Source organism: Canis lupus, unplaced genomic scaffold, assembly GCF_011100685.1.
Source record: "Canis lupus familiaris isolate Mischka breed German Shepherd unplaced genomic scaffold, alternate assembly UU_Cfam_GSD_1.0 chrUn_S1545H1733, whole genome shotgun sequence".
NCBI classification, from domain to species: Eukaryota; Metazoa; Chordata; class Mammalia; order Carnivora; family Canidae; genus Canis; species Canis lupus.
The window spans coordinates 34714-51918 of record NW_023330384.1 but is presented as its reverse complement, the minus strand read 5'-3'; the positions used below and the strand labels follow the sequence as shown (position 1 = coordinate 51918).

General features: G+C 45.2%; 1 protein-coding gene across 10 annotated transcripts in view; it reads right to left on the bottom strand.

Annotated features, from left to right (window-relative positions):
* Window positions 1–12094, bottom strand: part of LOC487079 (homeobox protein Mohawk) — a 101961-nt gene extending 89867 nt beyond the window's left edge. For 4 of the 10 annotated variants that reach the window (XR_005386809.1, XM_038588988.1, XM_038588989.1 and 1 more), the window contains exons 1-5: window positions 11668–12094; window positions 11070–11390; window positions 9207–9366; window positions 1493–1646; window positions 752–1087 (exon numbers count right to left, since the gene is read on the bottom strand). Coding sequence is in view for 7 of the 10 variants with exons in the window: in XM_038588988.1 (XP_038444916.1) it covers window positions 752–1087; window positions 1493–1646; window positions 9207–9366; window positions 11070–11311 (892 nt within the window). In the remaining 3 variants the exon portion in view is untranslated. The remainder of the gene's footprint in view (window positions 1–751; window positions 1088–1492; window positions 1647–9206; window positions 9367–11069; window positions 11391–11667) is intronic. The other 6 variants (XR_005386810.1, XR_005386811.1, XM_038588991.1 and 3 more) reach the window with 3 other exon arrangements.
* Between the last annotated feature and the right edge of the window lie 5111 nt (window positions 12095–17205).

Sequence of the window (17205 nt, the reverse complement as noted above, 5' to 3'; positions counted from 1 at the left end):
CAGGACTAGATGCTTTCTAAAGTTATTTCCAACTCTAAAATTTCTAAATCTCATTTGTTGGCATTTTCAGGATCTGGACTCTATCTGCACCAGATGTAGGTCACACATATCCTTTGTTCTGAAGCAACTTGCTCAAACACACTCTTTACGAGCAAAACTCTGGAAACTGAAGTGAAGATAGACATTTTTACCAAACTCACTACTCCATCAGAAAGTTCCGGACAGGCAGAAATCAATTCATAATTTTTGGAATAAAAGTAAAAATTTCAAAGCTATTTATCAGTCTTACTTGTGCTTTCCAGGAATAAAAGTAAAATTTCCAAAGCAATTTAAGCCCGATCTACACTTTTCCTTCACATGAGTCTTGGCACCCATGCTAATTTGTGTTCATTTTCCATCACTATTAGCAATCAAAGAATTTAAGAGAAAAGATGGAACACAAAGTGTTTGCATGGCTGGCTATAATTCAGGGCATTCCTCCTCCAAGAATGTATATCATTGAGATTAAAAATGAGCATTAAGAATGAAAATTCTCATCTTTATTACTAAGAGTGAAAAACCCAAGTAGACCATCATCTACTAACAAGTACATCTGGTAATTAAAAACAAAACAAAAGCTTTCAAATTAAATTATGAGCTATATGTGAATAATCTCTTATAAAAGCAGTAAAGATCATGCCATTATACCTGTTGAATTTGCTGCAGTTTTAGTTCTATTTTAAACAAGGTGTCATGAAAAGCACAGACTTACCTGTACGGTAGACAAAGTTGCCTTCGGTTTCTGATGATGAGGGAGACACCAATTCTTCCTCAAATTCATTGGAACTAAAAGATCCCGAATGGTTTCTTTGCCTTGTCTTTCCCATCATGGCAGCATTTGTGGCCATGACATGTCTCAAGGAGTCGTTAAGGTAACGATTCAATAAGCTGCTCTTGTATTCGGGGGGTGATACGTAGTCCTCACTGGCCTGTGACTCTGGCCTCACTCCAGCTTTTATGACTGAGCTTTCACTTTTAGTCACAGGATGATGAACTGGATTATTATAGCCCCCTTCATTTATGTGGTTTCTTGGAGGATTTTCTCCATCTAAGGGAGAAAAATAGGTAGTACTTACATATACTATTCCCTGTTATAGTCAATCATTAAATATATACATAAATAAAGAATATTTAAAGTATATTAAATTGTCTTTGATACCCCAGGTTAATTTTTAGGGAAAGGAAGCAGGAATCTATGTAATCTCTCCCTATGGTATCTTAATTTTAACGAATTTCACAGAAAATGTTATTCTGACACATGATAAATCTATAAACAAGAGGAAGCAGCCATATTCTGTTGGTCATTTATAGAATTGTAAAAATGAAGTTACTTCACGCAATAAAAAAGAATCATTAGAGTACCATCATATTTAGTGGAGTCAACCTTAAAAAACAGCACTTGGGGTGAACTTCTTATTAATAGAGGGAAAGCAAAATAAAAATATTAACAAACCTTCAGAACATGAATCATCGCTGCTTACACTAAGTCGCTCAGCGTTTCCTTGAACATACTTGTTGTACAGTTTTATTCGTAAAGCCCAGCTTAAATCTGGCTGTCGAACGGTATTCTTAAGCCGACGTCTTGCATTAGCAAACCAATTTGACACCTAAAAAAGTTTTATTTTTCAATTAACAAAACAAAAAATATTACCCATCACATATTACTTTCCCACAAGGGACCTAAGCCTCTCACAGTATCTCTGATCATTAAATATTCTCAGAATGCAATAGTACTAGACATTCATTCATTCATTCAACAAATGCTGAGCACTTACTACAGAGACTGAGCACCTACTGTGTTCTAGGAATAATAATAATTAAAAAAAGAACAGGCTTTGCCATCAAATGCTCAGTCTAGTAAGAGGTAGGATAGTGTACAAATAACTTTAGTATAGGAAAGAATGTGATTGAATGGCTTAAGAGGCATTAAAATAAAATGATACAGGAATCCAAAGGAAGAAGGGGTTACTTTCATGTATGACTTAAGACTTCATGAGGAATTAAGTGAAACATTGAAGGAGTGTGTCAGGTATAATGGGTAGGAAAGTGTGTTCCCAATAAAGAGGACTTGAGAACAAATATAAGTCAAATTCCAGAGACATTGTGGTGGGTGAGGAAGAGGGAAAGAGTTAAAAATGACCTTGAGCCATTCCTTTGTAACCAAGAGGAGGACAATGCCATTTTGAGAAGGAAAGTAGAACTGTTTATGGGTGAAATGATGTGCTTGGTTTAGGGAATGATTAGTCTGAGGTACTGGAAAAGCATACAGGTGAGATGTGAAGGAAGAAAGTAAAAATGATATCTGAGACTCAAGGGAGAAGAAAATCAGATGTGGGTCAAATGCACAGAAGTGTCGGCGGCAGCTTTGAGTAGTCAGGGAGATGGCTGAAGACCAAACCCTGGAAACCTCCAGAGATCAAAGAGACCGAATTATAACAGAGAAACTAGCACAGCAGTCAGATACAGCAATCAGAGAAGTAGAGAGAGAGAAATGCCAATAACACTCAGCTTTTTTTTTTTTTTTAACACTCAGCTTTAAGTTGAAAGTCAAATGCTTCCAAAGAAAATAGCTGAATGCAAAGAAACAAACACTGCAAAACAAAAGAAAGTTACTTCCATTTCTTTTTAATAGATACTATTGTATTTCTGGAAGTTAGAATGGTGCTTGAGATTTCCTTGAAAATATCTGGCTATCATCAGGAAAAAATATATGTAAATAACCCAAAGGGCCAATATTTGCTTTTAAAAGAATGATATATGGAAAGAGAATTACGTCTTTCTGCCAATTTTTTTCTAGAACATGAGTCCACATTACAACAATAGTTTGTGTGGCAGTGCTTACGTTGGAAGTTTCTTTTTTTTTTTAGAGATTAATAATATAAACCTACAATTTTTACATATTTCTCAAGACATAATTATTGAATGGGCCTATGGTGAATCCTACTTTTTAAAAAAACAGAACTACATTTTTTTCCTCTTTGACTCTACAAGTTTTTAAAACATGGTGGTTTTTCCCAATTTACATACACACACATACACATGCACACACACATATATACAGAAAATATATCATAGGTAATATATATCCAATATTAATTACCTTTGAGTCTTAAGTAATAACTGTCCCCTTAAATTTATGTGCATTGATGTAATAACTCACCATGGCATTCCAGAAGTTTTAGTTTTTATCAAGCCCTCTTCCTATCAAGTTGTGCTATTATACTATGATTTAATATGGCTTCAATTTTTTTAGTCTTCTCCAACCTCTAGACAGACACCTTCTGCAAATACTCATTCAATAAATATACATTGAGTAGTTCTTGTGCTCTAGCTATGGTGGTCAGTGCTAGGAATGTTAAATATTAGGATAAACTTCGTCCCTGCACATATGGAAGGATTAGTGTGGAACTATGTATTAACTGAAATACATGGGTGAACATTTACTATGGAAGCACAAAATGCCTGGTCTAGTCTTCAAACCTTCCTCTACTCTCCAAGTCATAGCCGAAGTATTTATTCAGGTTTTTGTTAGTAGTAACTGGGAATTTTAGAACTTTTTTTTTCTGGATTTCTCTATCTTCCATTCTATGCACTTGAATGAATCTTAACCATCACCATCAACTTCAAGTGTTGATGTACCATTATGATTTAATTGCTTGACTTCTTCAAATCCTCATCAATATCTTGTTATCCTATAACTGTGGCATAATGTTTTCCTATTCTGAATTTGCCAAAATCAAGTGTGAATCTACAGAAGTCACTTAACTTTTCTGAACTTCAAACCCTTCATCTATAAAATGCATTAGATGGTTCCTAACATCCTTGCCAACTCTAAAAACTAAGATCTGTGAAATACAGTCTAAGCTCTCCTACAAAAGTGTTAATTTATTCCTTTTATAGTTGGTACTAATCTACCTTCTGCTTTTGACCACTGCCCTTTTGGAGCAATCAGACATGTGTGTTTATGTCTTAAACTTTAGCACAACCATCATATAGTACAGTGTAATCCAATTCTTACGTGACTCTGCATATTTTTATTTAAATGCAATGGCCTTCTAATTTCCAAGGACATTAAGACTATAATTCTAACATACAAAAATTGGGACCTTTGAATATCATGGTGGGATTACAGTTTTTCAAATACAGGGGTCATATCCTTTTTATGTTTTATATAATTAGTTCTTACCATAATATATTTATCACATGTTAGAAGATTTTCCAAAAAGGTCTGCTGATATCTAAGATGAGCTGTCTGTAACCTGATTTCATAAGTTTGACTGGCAAGCAATCTGCTAATATATTCACTCTGCCAGTACTTTATCACTAGAAATTTACTGTACAATTTAAGGTGTTTAATATCTGCTTGCATTGTCATGTAAACAGCAAACAGTTGGTTAACAAATTTGCATAAATACTGTTTTTCTTTTCTTTTCTTTTTCTTTTTTTTTTTTTTTTTTTTGGTCCTGATGCACTAATGCAAACTCCATCTGTTTCACAGAAGGTAAAAATACCAGTTCAGATTTTTCTACCTTCAACTTACTATGGATTCCTTCAGGTTGTCATGCAAATCTCATTAAATTCTATTTTACACGAAACAGGCCTCCTTACTATGGATAGGTTCTGCAACATCATTTTGATGTCAAACTCAGAGCTTAAGAAACAAGGTATTTTATAGTGAAAACTTGGAGAACCAAATATCTAGAAGTTGGAAGAGAAAAACTAGTAATTTTCATCCCTACTTTAACCAAGGTGTTTACATTCATCGTATTGACAGAGCAATCATTATAGTAAACCCAAAGGGATAAGCCAGCATCTGTCCACCTTTGAACATACAGAATTAAAAAACTTATTCTGAGTTACCCAACTGAAATATTGACAACCTCATTTCTATTCCATATAGTATAACACTTGGAATAATGTAGAAAGACCAATTTGAAATTTTGTTGAAAATTTAACAGTTGCTATAATCCTTGCAGTTGATAACTACATACATATTTCGGCAGAAGCACTCACCAAGCAAAAATGGAGTTATGTCAACAGAAGGGGCAAAATCTTAGAACAGAGCAGTTTTAATCAATGGTACATTGGTATGTTTAGCCATTATCATAGAAATGTGAAACTTCTATAAGTAAAGGAAACATTAACACCCAATCATTAAACATAATCTCAAGCTCAATGTGCATTGCACTCTGCATTGGGATCATGAAAGAAGTCAACTCAAGGAGACAGTTCACTCTTATAATCCAGAAAAAATATAATAACTATGTTTTAAAATATATACACATGAACAATGGGCAACACTGAAACCAGATATAGCACCCATCTGTCCTTCTCTGAAAAACTTCTTCCAAGGCAATTATTCTGCAGTATGCTCTATATCCTACAATAATATAAACCCTAAATGCATGCCACTTTATGTCATTCCACAATAAAGCTCTTCACATTTTGATAATACAGAGTATATTTTTTATAATGTTTAAGCAATGGGCAGCCACAGAGATTAAGCACAATGGAATATTTTGGTTGGTTAAAGTACACACACACACACACACACACACACACTACCTGTTAATTTTATGGAAATGTGTATATCTCATTAGGTAGTAAGATGTCAGGTTAACAACAAAGAACTCTTTTAGCTTCATTTGTCAGGGATAAATAAAATATAAGTGTAGATTAATGTCCTTAGTGCTTCTATTTATCAGAAAAAGTACCTTTTGAGGTGCTAAAAACATTTCCTCCACTAAAGTTTCAATTCTATGCTTCTAGGTTTAGTGGGACTGCTGACCAGGTTTTATGTTCTTCCTTATCAATTTAAGAGTAACAAAACAAAGCAAAAATATGTTTTATGGAAAGCTTAATGGCCTGATACACAGCCAAAAGGAAAATGTTAAATGTGAAGGAAATTATCAAAATACAAGACACTCTAATAGTTAAGGAATAAAAGTTATGTTAATTGCTTATTAACATCAGTTATAGAAACAGAGACAGAAGGTACTGCAATAAACAAGAAATAGGAGTTTGGAACTAGAAATAAGGGGAACACCCCATATTTATTCACAGACATTAAAAATATGACATATTTCCAGACATACTGAAGATGATAAAATGAGTTACATTCATGCCGTTGTATGGAACCATCATATAGCATTAAGGATAATGAGCTGCTCCCTGTGTATTCAATGGAATGGATTTAAAAACTAGAATATCTATAAGATTTCAAGACATTCTCTAGTTTTCAAAATGATACTTTGGAAAGCCACATGGTGATTATAGCGGTATTCCCCAAAAGAACCTATTCACTCTACAAACATGTATGAACAGTTTATGGAAAATACAGTGCTGGATAACATGGGGAGTGTGAAGATGAAAAAGACATGATCACTATTCTCAAGAAACCTGACTCCACAGTAGAAATTTGTTCACTGGGAGAACGTGATTCATTAAATAGGGCTCTAATTTGCAGAGATCAAAAGCTTTATTCAGCCCATAGCTTTCTATTTTTCCTCCAGAAGTGTAAAGTATTTACATAATTTATTTGGTTTCCCAGAGAGTCAGAATTTGCTTGAATGTTGAATGTATGTCTGACTTTCACAAACTCCCCCATACAATGCAATATAAGTGCAGCTGACCCTTGCACAACACAGGTTTGAACTGCATGGAACCACTTATGCACAGATTTTTTTTTCACCAAATCAGTACTATTGTAAATGTATTTTCTCTTCCTTATAATTTTCTTACTAATATTTTAATTTCTCTAGGTCACTTCATTATAAGAGTATGGTATATGATATGTATAACACACAAAATATGTTTCTATCGACTGTTCATGTCATTGATGAGGCTTCCAGTCAACAGCAGGTTATTAGTAGTTAAGTTTTTGGGAAGTCAAAGCTATATATAGATTTTTGACTTGCAGGAGGGTTGGTATCTCTAACTCTTGGGTTGTTCAAGGGTCAGCTGTAGATAGATACGTATGTATACATACACACACACACACATATATATACAGATATTCTTACATGGATATCTTATTATGCCTCATTGAAAATAACTGGACCAAAATTGGATTATTATACTTAAAGTCCCTTGCCTATTCCACACATTTTTATTTTTTCTGTTAATCACTATAAAGTTCCAGAAACCAACTTCATTTGCTATAAAAATTTGAAAATCATTAAGCAGGAATCACTTATTATTATAAATAATTATCTTCGCTTCACTTAAAAATCAAATAATTTTGTGCATTTTTATTTTCTGAGGACTAGTGTAAGAGAAAGAAAATACAATGAAAATATAAAGTATAATTAGAAAACCATAATAGAGTTACCAAGCTCTTAATGCAGAAAGAATGGTTATTTGCATTTGAGCTATCATTATAGGTAGAAAATAATTTGGTTCTGTATTAAAATTATGACTGCTTGCATTGCAACTCAACAGTACTATTGTACACAAAACTTTAAATGTCTCTGCTAATGACAATGTTACTTTTCATAATTAAAAAAAGTCTAAATATGCCATATGCTTTCCGTATAAAAGGACGGCAAGCATTAAGTATGGAACTGTATGATATACCAAATTAATCTAATGTTTTATTGCTGACATCATTGTGAAGTATTCAAATAGTTCTATAAACTAGTGTATTTTCAAAATAAATAGCATACCTGTTTAAACTGAAATTTGAGCATATGTATTTATTTTCACGAGTCAAGTTTTTCTGACTAGAATCACTGAAAATTCATAGTTTTATGTTAAACAGATACTGAGCCAAGAACACTAAATAAATTTTCCCCTCCAGTGCTACAGCAAATCACTATTAATACTATTGCCTGTTAACATGAAGCAAAACAGATGTTATTCTCTACAATTGTATTCTGAATATAAGCAGACAAATGCATATTATAGTTTTAATAAGCTTGAATACAAGTCAACTTTCATGCTTTGTCAAACTTTCCAGCAATTCCTAAAATGTCAACCTTCAATACTCTGGAAAGCAAGTTTTATTTTATCTAGTAGTTAAGTATTATCTTTTATTTGGGGCCTCCCTCACTATAAATTTAATGGAATGACCAAAACTTCACAAATGCAGTAATGTAGTTGCTACTATCATACATGAAACTTCTCAGCTCACTTACCTCCTCCTCCTGTTTCTGAATAAATTTGTTCTGTTTGCATGTATAAAAGTTCATGTCACCACACTTATTAAAGAAGTCTGTGGTGCGTTGGAAAGAGCATTTGATCTGGAATTACATTATTTCCAAGACTACTTCTATCCCTTAGTAACATTTAACTGCCACAGTGCCTTGGTCACATCACCTGTAAAATGCTCATTACTGCTCTAACTCACCATATTTTGGGGGAATATCAAGTAAGATTACGTACGGAAAAGTCAAATATAAAGAAGTGTTGTTCACTAGAGAAGAAACAAACCTGCACCCTTTCTCTGCACTTAACAAAGTGGTAAACCAACCACTTGAAATTGGCCTCTTCTCAACCCCAGTAGAAAGATACCAGCAGCAAAATTGTGTGGATTCTAGCTAATGCTCGGGATGCCTCTTACTTAATAAAATAAATACAATTAAATTAAATTTTAAAAAATCCACCTCTTGCTCTTCCTCTCCATCTCTTGGCTCTATTAGTCAAGGTAATTCTGAAAGTCAGCCTGTAATCGACCTTTCATGTGGGGCCCTAATGTGTAGTGCCTTTGTTTGTACACGGTTCTCAAAGTTTCAGCCAGGGCCAGCAACTTTAGTATCCTGAAAACTTGTTAGAAATGCAAATAATTGACCCCACTCCAGACCTACCCCTGAATCAGAAACTCCCGTGTGGGGCCTAGCAGTGTGGGTTTGAACAAGTCCTCCAGGCGACTCTGATGCACGCTCACGTCTGAAAATCACTGCAGGTCGTCCCATCCTACCCATCTATGCATGGCACCTTGTCATAACTCGCAGGTGACTTTTCACCTCCCTCCTTCACAAAGCACCACGCGTCCCTCCTGCATCGAGCACGAGCACTGAATCGACAGCTCAGATTGAGGGGAGACCCAGGGCAGGAGCCCGAGCCCCAGGACGGGCCTCCGCCGGCCCCGTCCCACCGGCTCGGCTCGGGAGGCGTCAGGCGGGGGTTGGCGCAAACACGCCGCGGGCCGGCTCCTCGGCCGCCGTTACGTGCACGAGCGTCATCTGCGAGCCGAGCGCCAAGAGGATCTTCTCAGTCTTGGTGGGGTACGGGTTGTCACGGTGCTTGTAGAGCCACTGCTTCAGGGGCCGCGCCATGTCTTGCAGGGCCTGCCGCTTGTGCCTCACCTTCCCGCCGTTCTGCCTGGCCCTGAGCATCGGGGGAGGGGGAGGGGGAGGGGGAGGGGGCGGCCCGGGTGAGCGGCGCCGCCCGGCCGCTGTCCCCGGGGCCCCGGGGCCCCCCGCGCCTGGACGCCTGGACGCCTGGACGCCTGGGCGCCGTAGGCCGCGCGGCCCGCTCTCGGGGGCGTCGGGCTCCGAGGGACGCGCCCGCCCCGCGCCCGCCAGCGGAGGTGAGGCAGGGACGGAGCCGCACTAACGCGCATCTCGCTTTGAAATGGCCTGCTTGCCGCCAGGGGCACGTGGCGGCAAGGACACTGTCTTGAAAGGCGGGAGAGCTTGGCCAGCGGCCAGCGCCTAGAGCTGGAGGGGACCGGACGGTTGTTAAGCGACCTGAGGGAAAATGGTATTTAGGCTCCGGATCTCGCAGCGGGGCCGGCCCCTCTCCCCCGCGCCCGCCCTAGGGATGGGCCCGGTCAGGGTGCTGCCAGCTCTCGAACGTTCCCGTGGGGAGCTCACGCCTGCCTCTCCCGCCTCTCGGGAGCTTCCCGAGCTCAACCACTGGACGGCGGGAATAGAGCAAGGGATGCTGGCGGTCCTGCCGCCCCCGCTCTTTCCCACGGAGCTATTTTCTTTGATCCTCTGGACAAAGGGGAAATTCTCCACGCAAGTGTTTGTGGAGGAAGGACGCAGAACCTTAACCCCCCCACACACACACACACCCACACACCACCCCAGGGGCCTTTTCCCGACTGAAGGGAGACTTTAAAAGGTATGGAAAGCTCGGTCCCTGAGCAAAAAGCACGTTCAAAAAGGGAGGGAAGAGGCTGAAGCAGCGCGGAGCCCTAGGAGGCTTCGGCGCTGCGCTCCCCGGCGGCTCCGGGAGGTGTCGCCGCGCGCCGCGCCCTGCGGCTCCGGGACGGTCGCGCGCCTGCGCCGCAGCTTCCAGGACTTTCGCCTCCTGAAACACTTTGAAGTGCAACTCAACGCGAAAGGACTGGTAGTGACATTTCCACGAAACCTAATCTCTATTTCACTAACCAGCAACGCCGCAGAGCAAGCAGCTGATGCAATCTTTCAGGTGGAGACGGCCAGGACGGCCGCCCCTCTCCCGCGGGGCGCTCGGGGAGCCGCGGCGACGCCTCGGCAGCCGGAGGGAGCTGCCGGCCCACCCGCGAGTTCCCGCTCCGCAGCGGCCCCTCACCCCACCAAGCCGAAACCCGGCGCGGCAGGCCGGCCGCCTCCACCCCCCCCCCCACCCGCCCGGGCTCGCAGCGGGCCCCGCCGAGCCGCGCGCGCCCGCGCCCGCGCCCAGGGCGCCCCGCGCATTGGCGACCTTGCCAACACCTTCGAGGCAGCTCCGAGGCCCCGTCGCGACAGAAGATGGGGAAGGCCACGGGGCCGGCCTGACCCGGGACGCCCTGACCGCTTGGCCCTGCCCTGTTCCTTGGCATCGCGCTCAGCCCCCTCTGCCTAGCTCTCAGCCGCGTCTGCACCCGTGGGCCGGAGCGGGGCAGGCAGCCCCCACCCTGAGATGCAGGTATCGGGGCCCGAGGGGCCGTCCCAGGTGTTCTCACTTTCCAACAAGCCTCTTGTGAGCTGTCCTGATGAGCTGATTCCCCTATATTTCGAGAAACTAATGCTCGAGACCAGGGGCGGAGACCTTCCCTCCCGGGGACTCTGGGTCTCTAACCCAGGGGCCTGGCTGCCACTTGCACGCCCCGCGCCGCTCACCGCTCCCACTGTCCCGGCTGCAGGCGGGCGGGGGTCCCGGGAGGGTGCGCGTACCCAGTCCTCCGGTGTCTCAGGCCGAGGTTGTCCTTGAGGGGCGGGCCGTCCGGAATGCCCACCTCGGGGCGGGCGTGGGCACTGTCCAGGACGCCACCATAGGGCCGGCTGCCCCGTTCCCGCTCCGCAGCACCGCGGTCCTCAAAAAGCACGGCGCCGCTGAGCTTGTTGAAGACGATGGTGTTCATGGTGCGGGCTGGCAGGGGCGCGCCGCGCGGCCGCAGCGCCTCGAGGCCTGGCCGCCGGGAGCTCCGCAGGGCTCGGGTTCTAGACGAAGAAGATGCATCACGTTACTCGCTCAGTGCTCACGGCCCAACGCGTCCCGAGCCCCGGGCTTGGCCGAGGCTCTGGGCCCGGGAGCCGAGGGGAGGAGCGGGGCTGCGGCACCTGGACACGGGAATCCTTGCTCTCCCCACCTGGCTACACCGCTAACCCGCCAGCCTCCCCTCCCCCCCAACCCTGCTCGCTGGGGGGACAGGTCCCTACCCTCCTTCTGGCCCCCCGACATCGAGTTCCCAAGGAACCTCAACCAGGAATAATTTACCTGCGTTGGCAAAGGAAAGTAATTCCTAAACGAGTTCTTTTCTTGGTTTTAATCTGGAAGAACTGCAATCGGGTTAGCGGAGCCCGAGAGGCGCGGGGAGGGGGGTGTTGGTTCTTCAGGCACACGGAAGTCTAAAGCATCGCGGAGCTCCCACTCGGGTTAGAAGGAGGGATTGGAAGGAAGGGAAATTTGGGGGTAATATGAACGACTACATCTGCAAGTCCCGGTTAATGAGTCCCAGGCCACACTGGGATTCCGGGGATTTTCATGTTTTCTAGATCCTGGATGGTTTGGCTGAAACCCCTGCGTTCTAATTCTGGCTAAGGTCCCTGGGGGTAGGGGTGAGGGCAGGGAAAGTCAGCTCACTCCAGAGCTAGAAAGTTAAGTGGCGTCAGAGGCAAATGCACCACTTTGTGTCCCTCCCCCCCACCCCCGCCCGCTCCAGGACGCGCAGGGTCCCGGCGGGTCAAAGGCGCCGGAGACCCGGGCCTCCCGGAACCCGCTGTCAGTGCGGTCCTCTTCCTCAGCGCGGGTGTGAGCCTGGAGCTCGGAGCCCCTCCTCACTCGCCCCTCTCTGGAGCCTCGGGGAACCATTTCAGAGGTTGCATAGGTGTCAGGAGCGGAAGGAGGCATAGCGGTCCGCGCACCACCGAGCCTGCGGCTTCCATCCTTGGAAAAAGCTTGCAGCTCACCTCCGGGGTCGCGGCGGCCCCGAGCCTCTGGCCGCAGAGCGCCGGCCTCAGGTTCAAGCGCGCGCCGCGGCGGAGCAGTGGAGTTACCGCCCCCATCACCCCGCCTCGCGCCTCGGGGTAGCTCCTGTTTCTCCCCAGCCGCCTCCGCACTGCTGCCAGCGCCCCCTCACCCCGCCCCGCCCGGGCCGGGGCAGCCACCCCAACACCGCCAGATCTTCTGCCTCGCAGAGCGCCCACACTCGCCAACGCCCCCTAACCCCGCCCTCCCGCCGCCACAGCAGCGGCCACGCGCGACACTGAGGACCGTGACCACAAAGATTGAGAGACGGCTACCGTCAGGATTCCTGGGGAGGTGCAGCCAGCCTTCTGCGGAGTGCTCAGTGCACTATAAGGCTGAGTCCTCCCGCGCAGGCAGGTACGTGTCTGGAGTGTGCCCACAGCCTCGGCGAAAAGTGTCCAAGCAAATTTCCGTGCTTGCAGCCCCTGTTCTAAGGTCAGGACTAGCCTTGGTGGTGGTGGTGGTGGTTTTTTTTTTTTTTTTTTTTTTTTTTTTTTTTTTAAATCAGTGCGCGTAGTGCTTTGCGTTCACGCTGAGATGTTTGTCCAACACACCCTTTCCCACTCCGACTGTGTCTCTCCGCCCCGTGGTCCCATAGTCAACGGCGAGTTTTTCCAGGCGACTCCGCCGTGAGGTTTGCCACCCCGGACCTTTTCCTGGCTGTCCCAAGCCCACGCAGAGGTCGCAGCCACAGACACCCGGCGCAGTCTGGGTCTGCAGGCTGCAGGCGAGTTGGGAGGGGGCTGCAAGGGTCCGAGAGCCGGGTCCGGAAGCGAGGGGTTCGGGGCGTGGGGCGTGGGAAGCGCAGCTGCCGGCCCTCACCCGGCGCCCAAGCGCAGTCCCCAGCGCCCCTTTCTGCTCCTGCACCCCCCACTTCCCCTTGCCCTGCCTCGCTCCAAACTGTCGCTTGGGGAGCTCCCTGCGTGTGGAACTACCGCACCCGACGCCCGCGAACAACTGTAAAGCCGCGCAGGAGCGGCCACCCCGGGGCGCGGACCTCGAAGCGGGGTGGGGGCAGGGCGGGGAGAGCCGAGGGCAGGAGGCAGAGGGAACGCGCCCCCCCCCCCCCGGAGCCAGGGCGAGCCGCGCGTCCCCCGGCGCCGAGCACGACGCGCGACCCGAGGGCTGTACCTGTGGCGGTGCGGCCGGCGGCCGGCGGCAGGGCGGCTGGCTCTCCCGCGTCGAGGCTAGGCGCGCTCCCATCCCCGCCGCATGTTCTCGGCGCGGGCTCCAGCGCGCTCACCGCAGCCACCGCCGTCCTCTCGGCTTTATTTACGCAGACGGGCGCGCGCGGCCCGGGCACAGGAATACCGAGGCCTTCTCATGTTTCTTGACTGCGCGGCCCAGCCGGCGAACATCCTGCGGGCGCGGTATCCACGTTCCCGGGCCGGCGAGAGGAAGCCTCAGCACCCTCCCGGCCGCGGGGACTGCCGTTAACCTCGCAGACGAGCCGCCGCTGTAGGCGCCGCCGGGGAGGCCCCCCCGGCCCCCCTCCCCCCCCGCTCGCCGGGTCCTCCCCAGCGGGGCCCGGCTCTCAGATCCACCGGCCCCGCAGGCGCAGAGCAAAAGGGGCTATTTCCTTCACACTTAGGGGAGAAATTGGAGAAGCCGCAAGTAGCGCTCGGCTCGGGCTCCGGGAGCCGAGAGACTGCGGTGCAAATCCCGCGTCTTAGCTGGCCCGAGAGCCGGAAATTTAGCCACGCGCGGCCAGCAGGAGAGTGCGCTGCGATGCGCCCTTCATTTGCTTCGCGATTAGCGGGAGAGAAGTTAGAGCTCAGGTTTGTGCCTCTAACGTGCGAGCATATCACGGGAGGTGCTTGCGCCCCGGGAGCTTCTTTTCTGGTGTCACCGGGCTTCTGAGGTCCGGGTTGTCTCGGATCCAGGCGCACGTCCCGCGTCCGAGGCCAGGGCTGGAGAGGCTGCGCTCGCCGTAGACACAGGGGTGGAGGGAGGCAAGGCTGGGGCGAGGCGAGCCCAGGTGCCCAGCCCACGGTGACCCAGGTAGAAAGAGAGGGCGAGCCCAGGGCCAGGGACCTGCATGGAGGAAAGGGCATGGAACTTGGAAGAATCCCGAGCTGGGACACAGTGCAAGGAGTCAGAATGCCTCTCAGATTCCCTTATTGACGATAGTTCTCTTCCCACCATCACCCTAAATATAAGAGTAGCGAAAGCTGTAATTTGGGTGCAACGGTGAAGCTCAGAGCTTCTGGCAGCCTTGAATATCCTCCAGGCGCCGAGCACGAAGCCGCCCGCGTACTCGCCGCGGGCCTTGCCGCCGCAGCGACACCTTCATCTTTTTGTAAGAGCGAAAGTAGATTTTCCCAAACCTGAAAGTTATGACATCATTATTCTTTTCTCCTTAAAGGTGGCTGGTCAGCTCTGGGGCAGAGGCCCACCTAAGCATCTTCCTTTTATGGCCCTGGAAGTGGTTAAATATATCTATATATTAAAGCTACTATTTCCAAGACTAATCACACCTTCGAATTTTCCATTATGTTATCTCCCAAAATACGCGATGGCAAACCCGGCAGTGGCACAATCTAAAGCAGAACAGGACGAAGGTTTAAGTTTTTGCGCGTTAGGCAGATAAATATTATCATTTGAGCACATTCCCCCCTGTCCTTGTTTTCCCTTCATGTATAATTTGAGGTTGGAACGTTAGCATTTTGTCATTGGCGCCGCACTTGACTTGCTGAAGTGTGAATTCAATATACACATCGGTCTACAGAACTCGCTGTGGGATTTAAAGTCCCATCATAAAATTTCAGCCACAGACTTGCAGCGAATAAGTTTCACAACAATTGATAAATTGATAATTCACAGGAAGAAAGAGAGGGATTCTCTCCTATGGCTCTATGATGGTGGTCACCAGTCATTATAATGAAATCAGCTGTAAAACGCCCCTCTGACATCTATTTTGGCCAGCTGTGCTGTGTAAAGCAACAAGCATGTACTTGGTTGCTTGTAATTTCATTGTACAGTACTGAGTTAGGGAGTAGTATATACTGCATTTTGTTGTTTTAGTCTTAACTGCATTTACACAATTTTAAAATGCACTTAGAGGACTTTCATCTTAGATATATTTACGTATAAGATTTGTTTTCTTAAAATGTGATATAAAATATACAGCAAAATAATCTTTGTGTGAAACATTTTTTATCTGGTATAGGAATAAATATACACACCTTTGTCTTAAGTCACTGAAAAAGTATTGCAGAATTATTTTAGATTATAGTTTAGTAATTAGAATCCATTTTAAAATAAAAAAAAAACAGTGAAGGGTTGGTTTTTAAATGAAATCATATGGAGGATCCCTCCATAATATACAAATGGGCATGTGTTTTCTGATAGACCAAAATTTTTATTTTTGCAAGTTTCATCCTCTGTGCAAGAATAAAGTTTCTTCTTTATTTTAACCCACAGTTCAGACACAGTTATCATTATATTAAATTCCACCTCTTCTGAAGATGAATTTTACTGAGCTTCTAATGCTATGTTGTAATCTCAGCATATGAAATGCTGCATTATAATCCTCAGAAGCAAACCTTCAAGTTTTAGAAAACATATCAGAAGACCTAAGAGAATATGTAGTTTGTGGGAGATGGCCATGTGCAGGTGAAAGAAAAAACAGCTTAGGCCAGAAGTCAGAAAATTTGAGTCCTAATCTTAATTTTGGTTAGTTTGATCTTGGTTTAGCCTGAACTTACTAAAGCATAAAAGATGAAGCTATTAAGTTTTCCACAAATTTGCCATATGCTATTATTAAGATTTTTTTTTAATGTGAAAGCAATATATTACTACTGCTAAAGCTAGAAAAATGTTAAGTAACAACATTTGGCAGAAATCTTGATTCATTCTGTTAGACCTAGAGTGTCATTATAAACATAAGCAATTTTCACTTTCTAATAAAAAAAAAGCCTTTGGTATTTTACCAAGGAGCCTGACAGTTCAGAACAAATATTGATTAAAGTTTTTGAAAATAAGGATTGCTTTTAAACTCTTTTTTTCTAGTTATTACTTATAGGCAATGATATAAATTACAAAGCCAGGGAATGACTGTCACTTCCCGTCCAAATGTTATAAAATAGTAAATTTATGAACAAATAGCAGGTTCACCTCACACTTGGCCAGTGTGACTTGTAGAGATACATGTCGAAGTGCATAAGGGAAACAGCGAAGCCCATAGTGAAAGCCACAGCTGCAGAAACGTGGTGGGTGAGCCAGCAGAAATGGGAGCCTCCAAATTTCTCACAAGGCATTTTTTGCTTTGTTTATGATTTAATTTTAATTGCATAAATAATGCAGGATAAATTCTCTCTGAGAGGGCCTTCTCCATAAATTCACTCACAGCCAAGGAACAGAGTACAAGTGAAAGTTCCTCGTCAGCCAGCTCCACCCAGTCACGTTCCTGGGTAGCAACCACCAAGAGGTGGCCACTGCTGATTTGATGTGCAGCCTTTGGCTCCTTCTTCTCTGGGTTCACATACATGAATGCAAGCAAATCATCATAGTTTCGCTTTCTGACCTTTTGAAATAAATGAGACCATAACTTATGCCCTTATATAAACATACACAGACACACAGAATTAAACTAAAACTCGCTTTTTCATTCGATTTCATAGAGAACTTTCATATTAGGACATATACATGTAATTCCGTATTTTTAAGTCTTACATGATGCTCCATAATCCATTTAGTCATTCTCCATCATCATTTCTGCCTTTTCAATTCTCACTATAATAAACATTAAACACCTTTGTTGGACTATTTCTGCACAAGTGTAAGCAT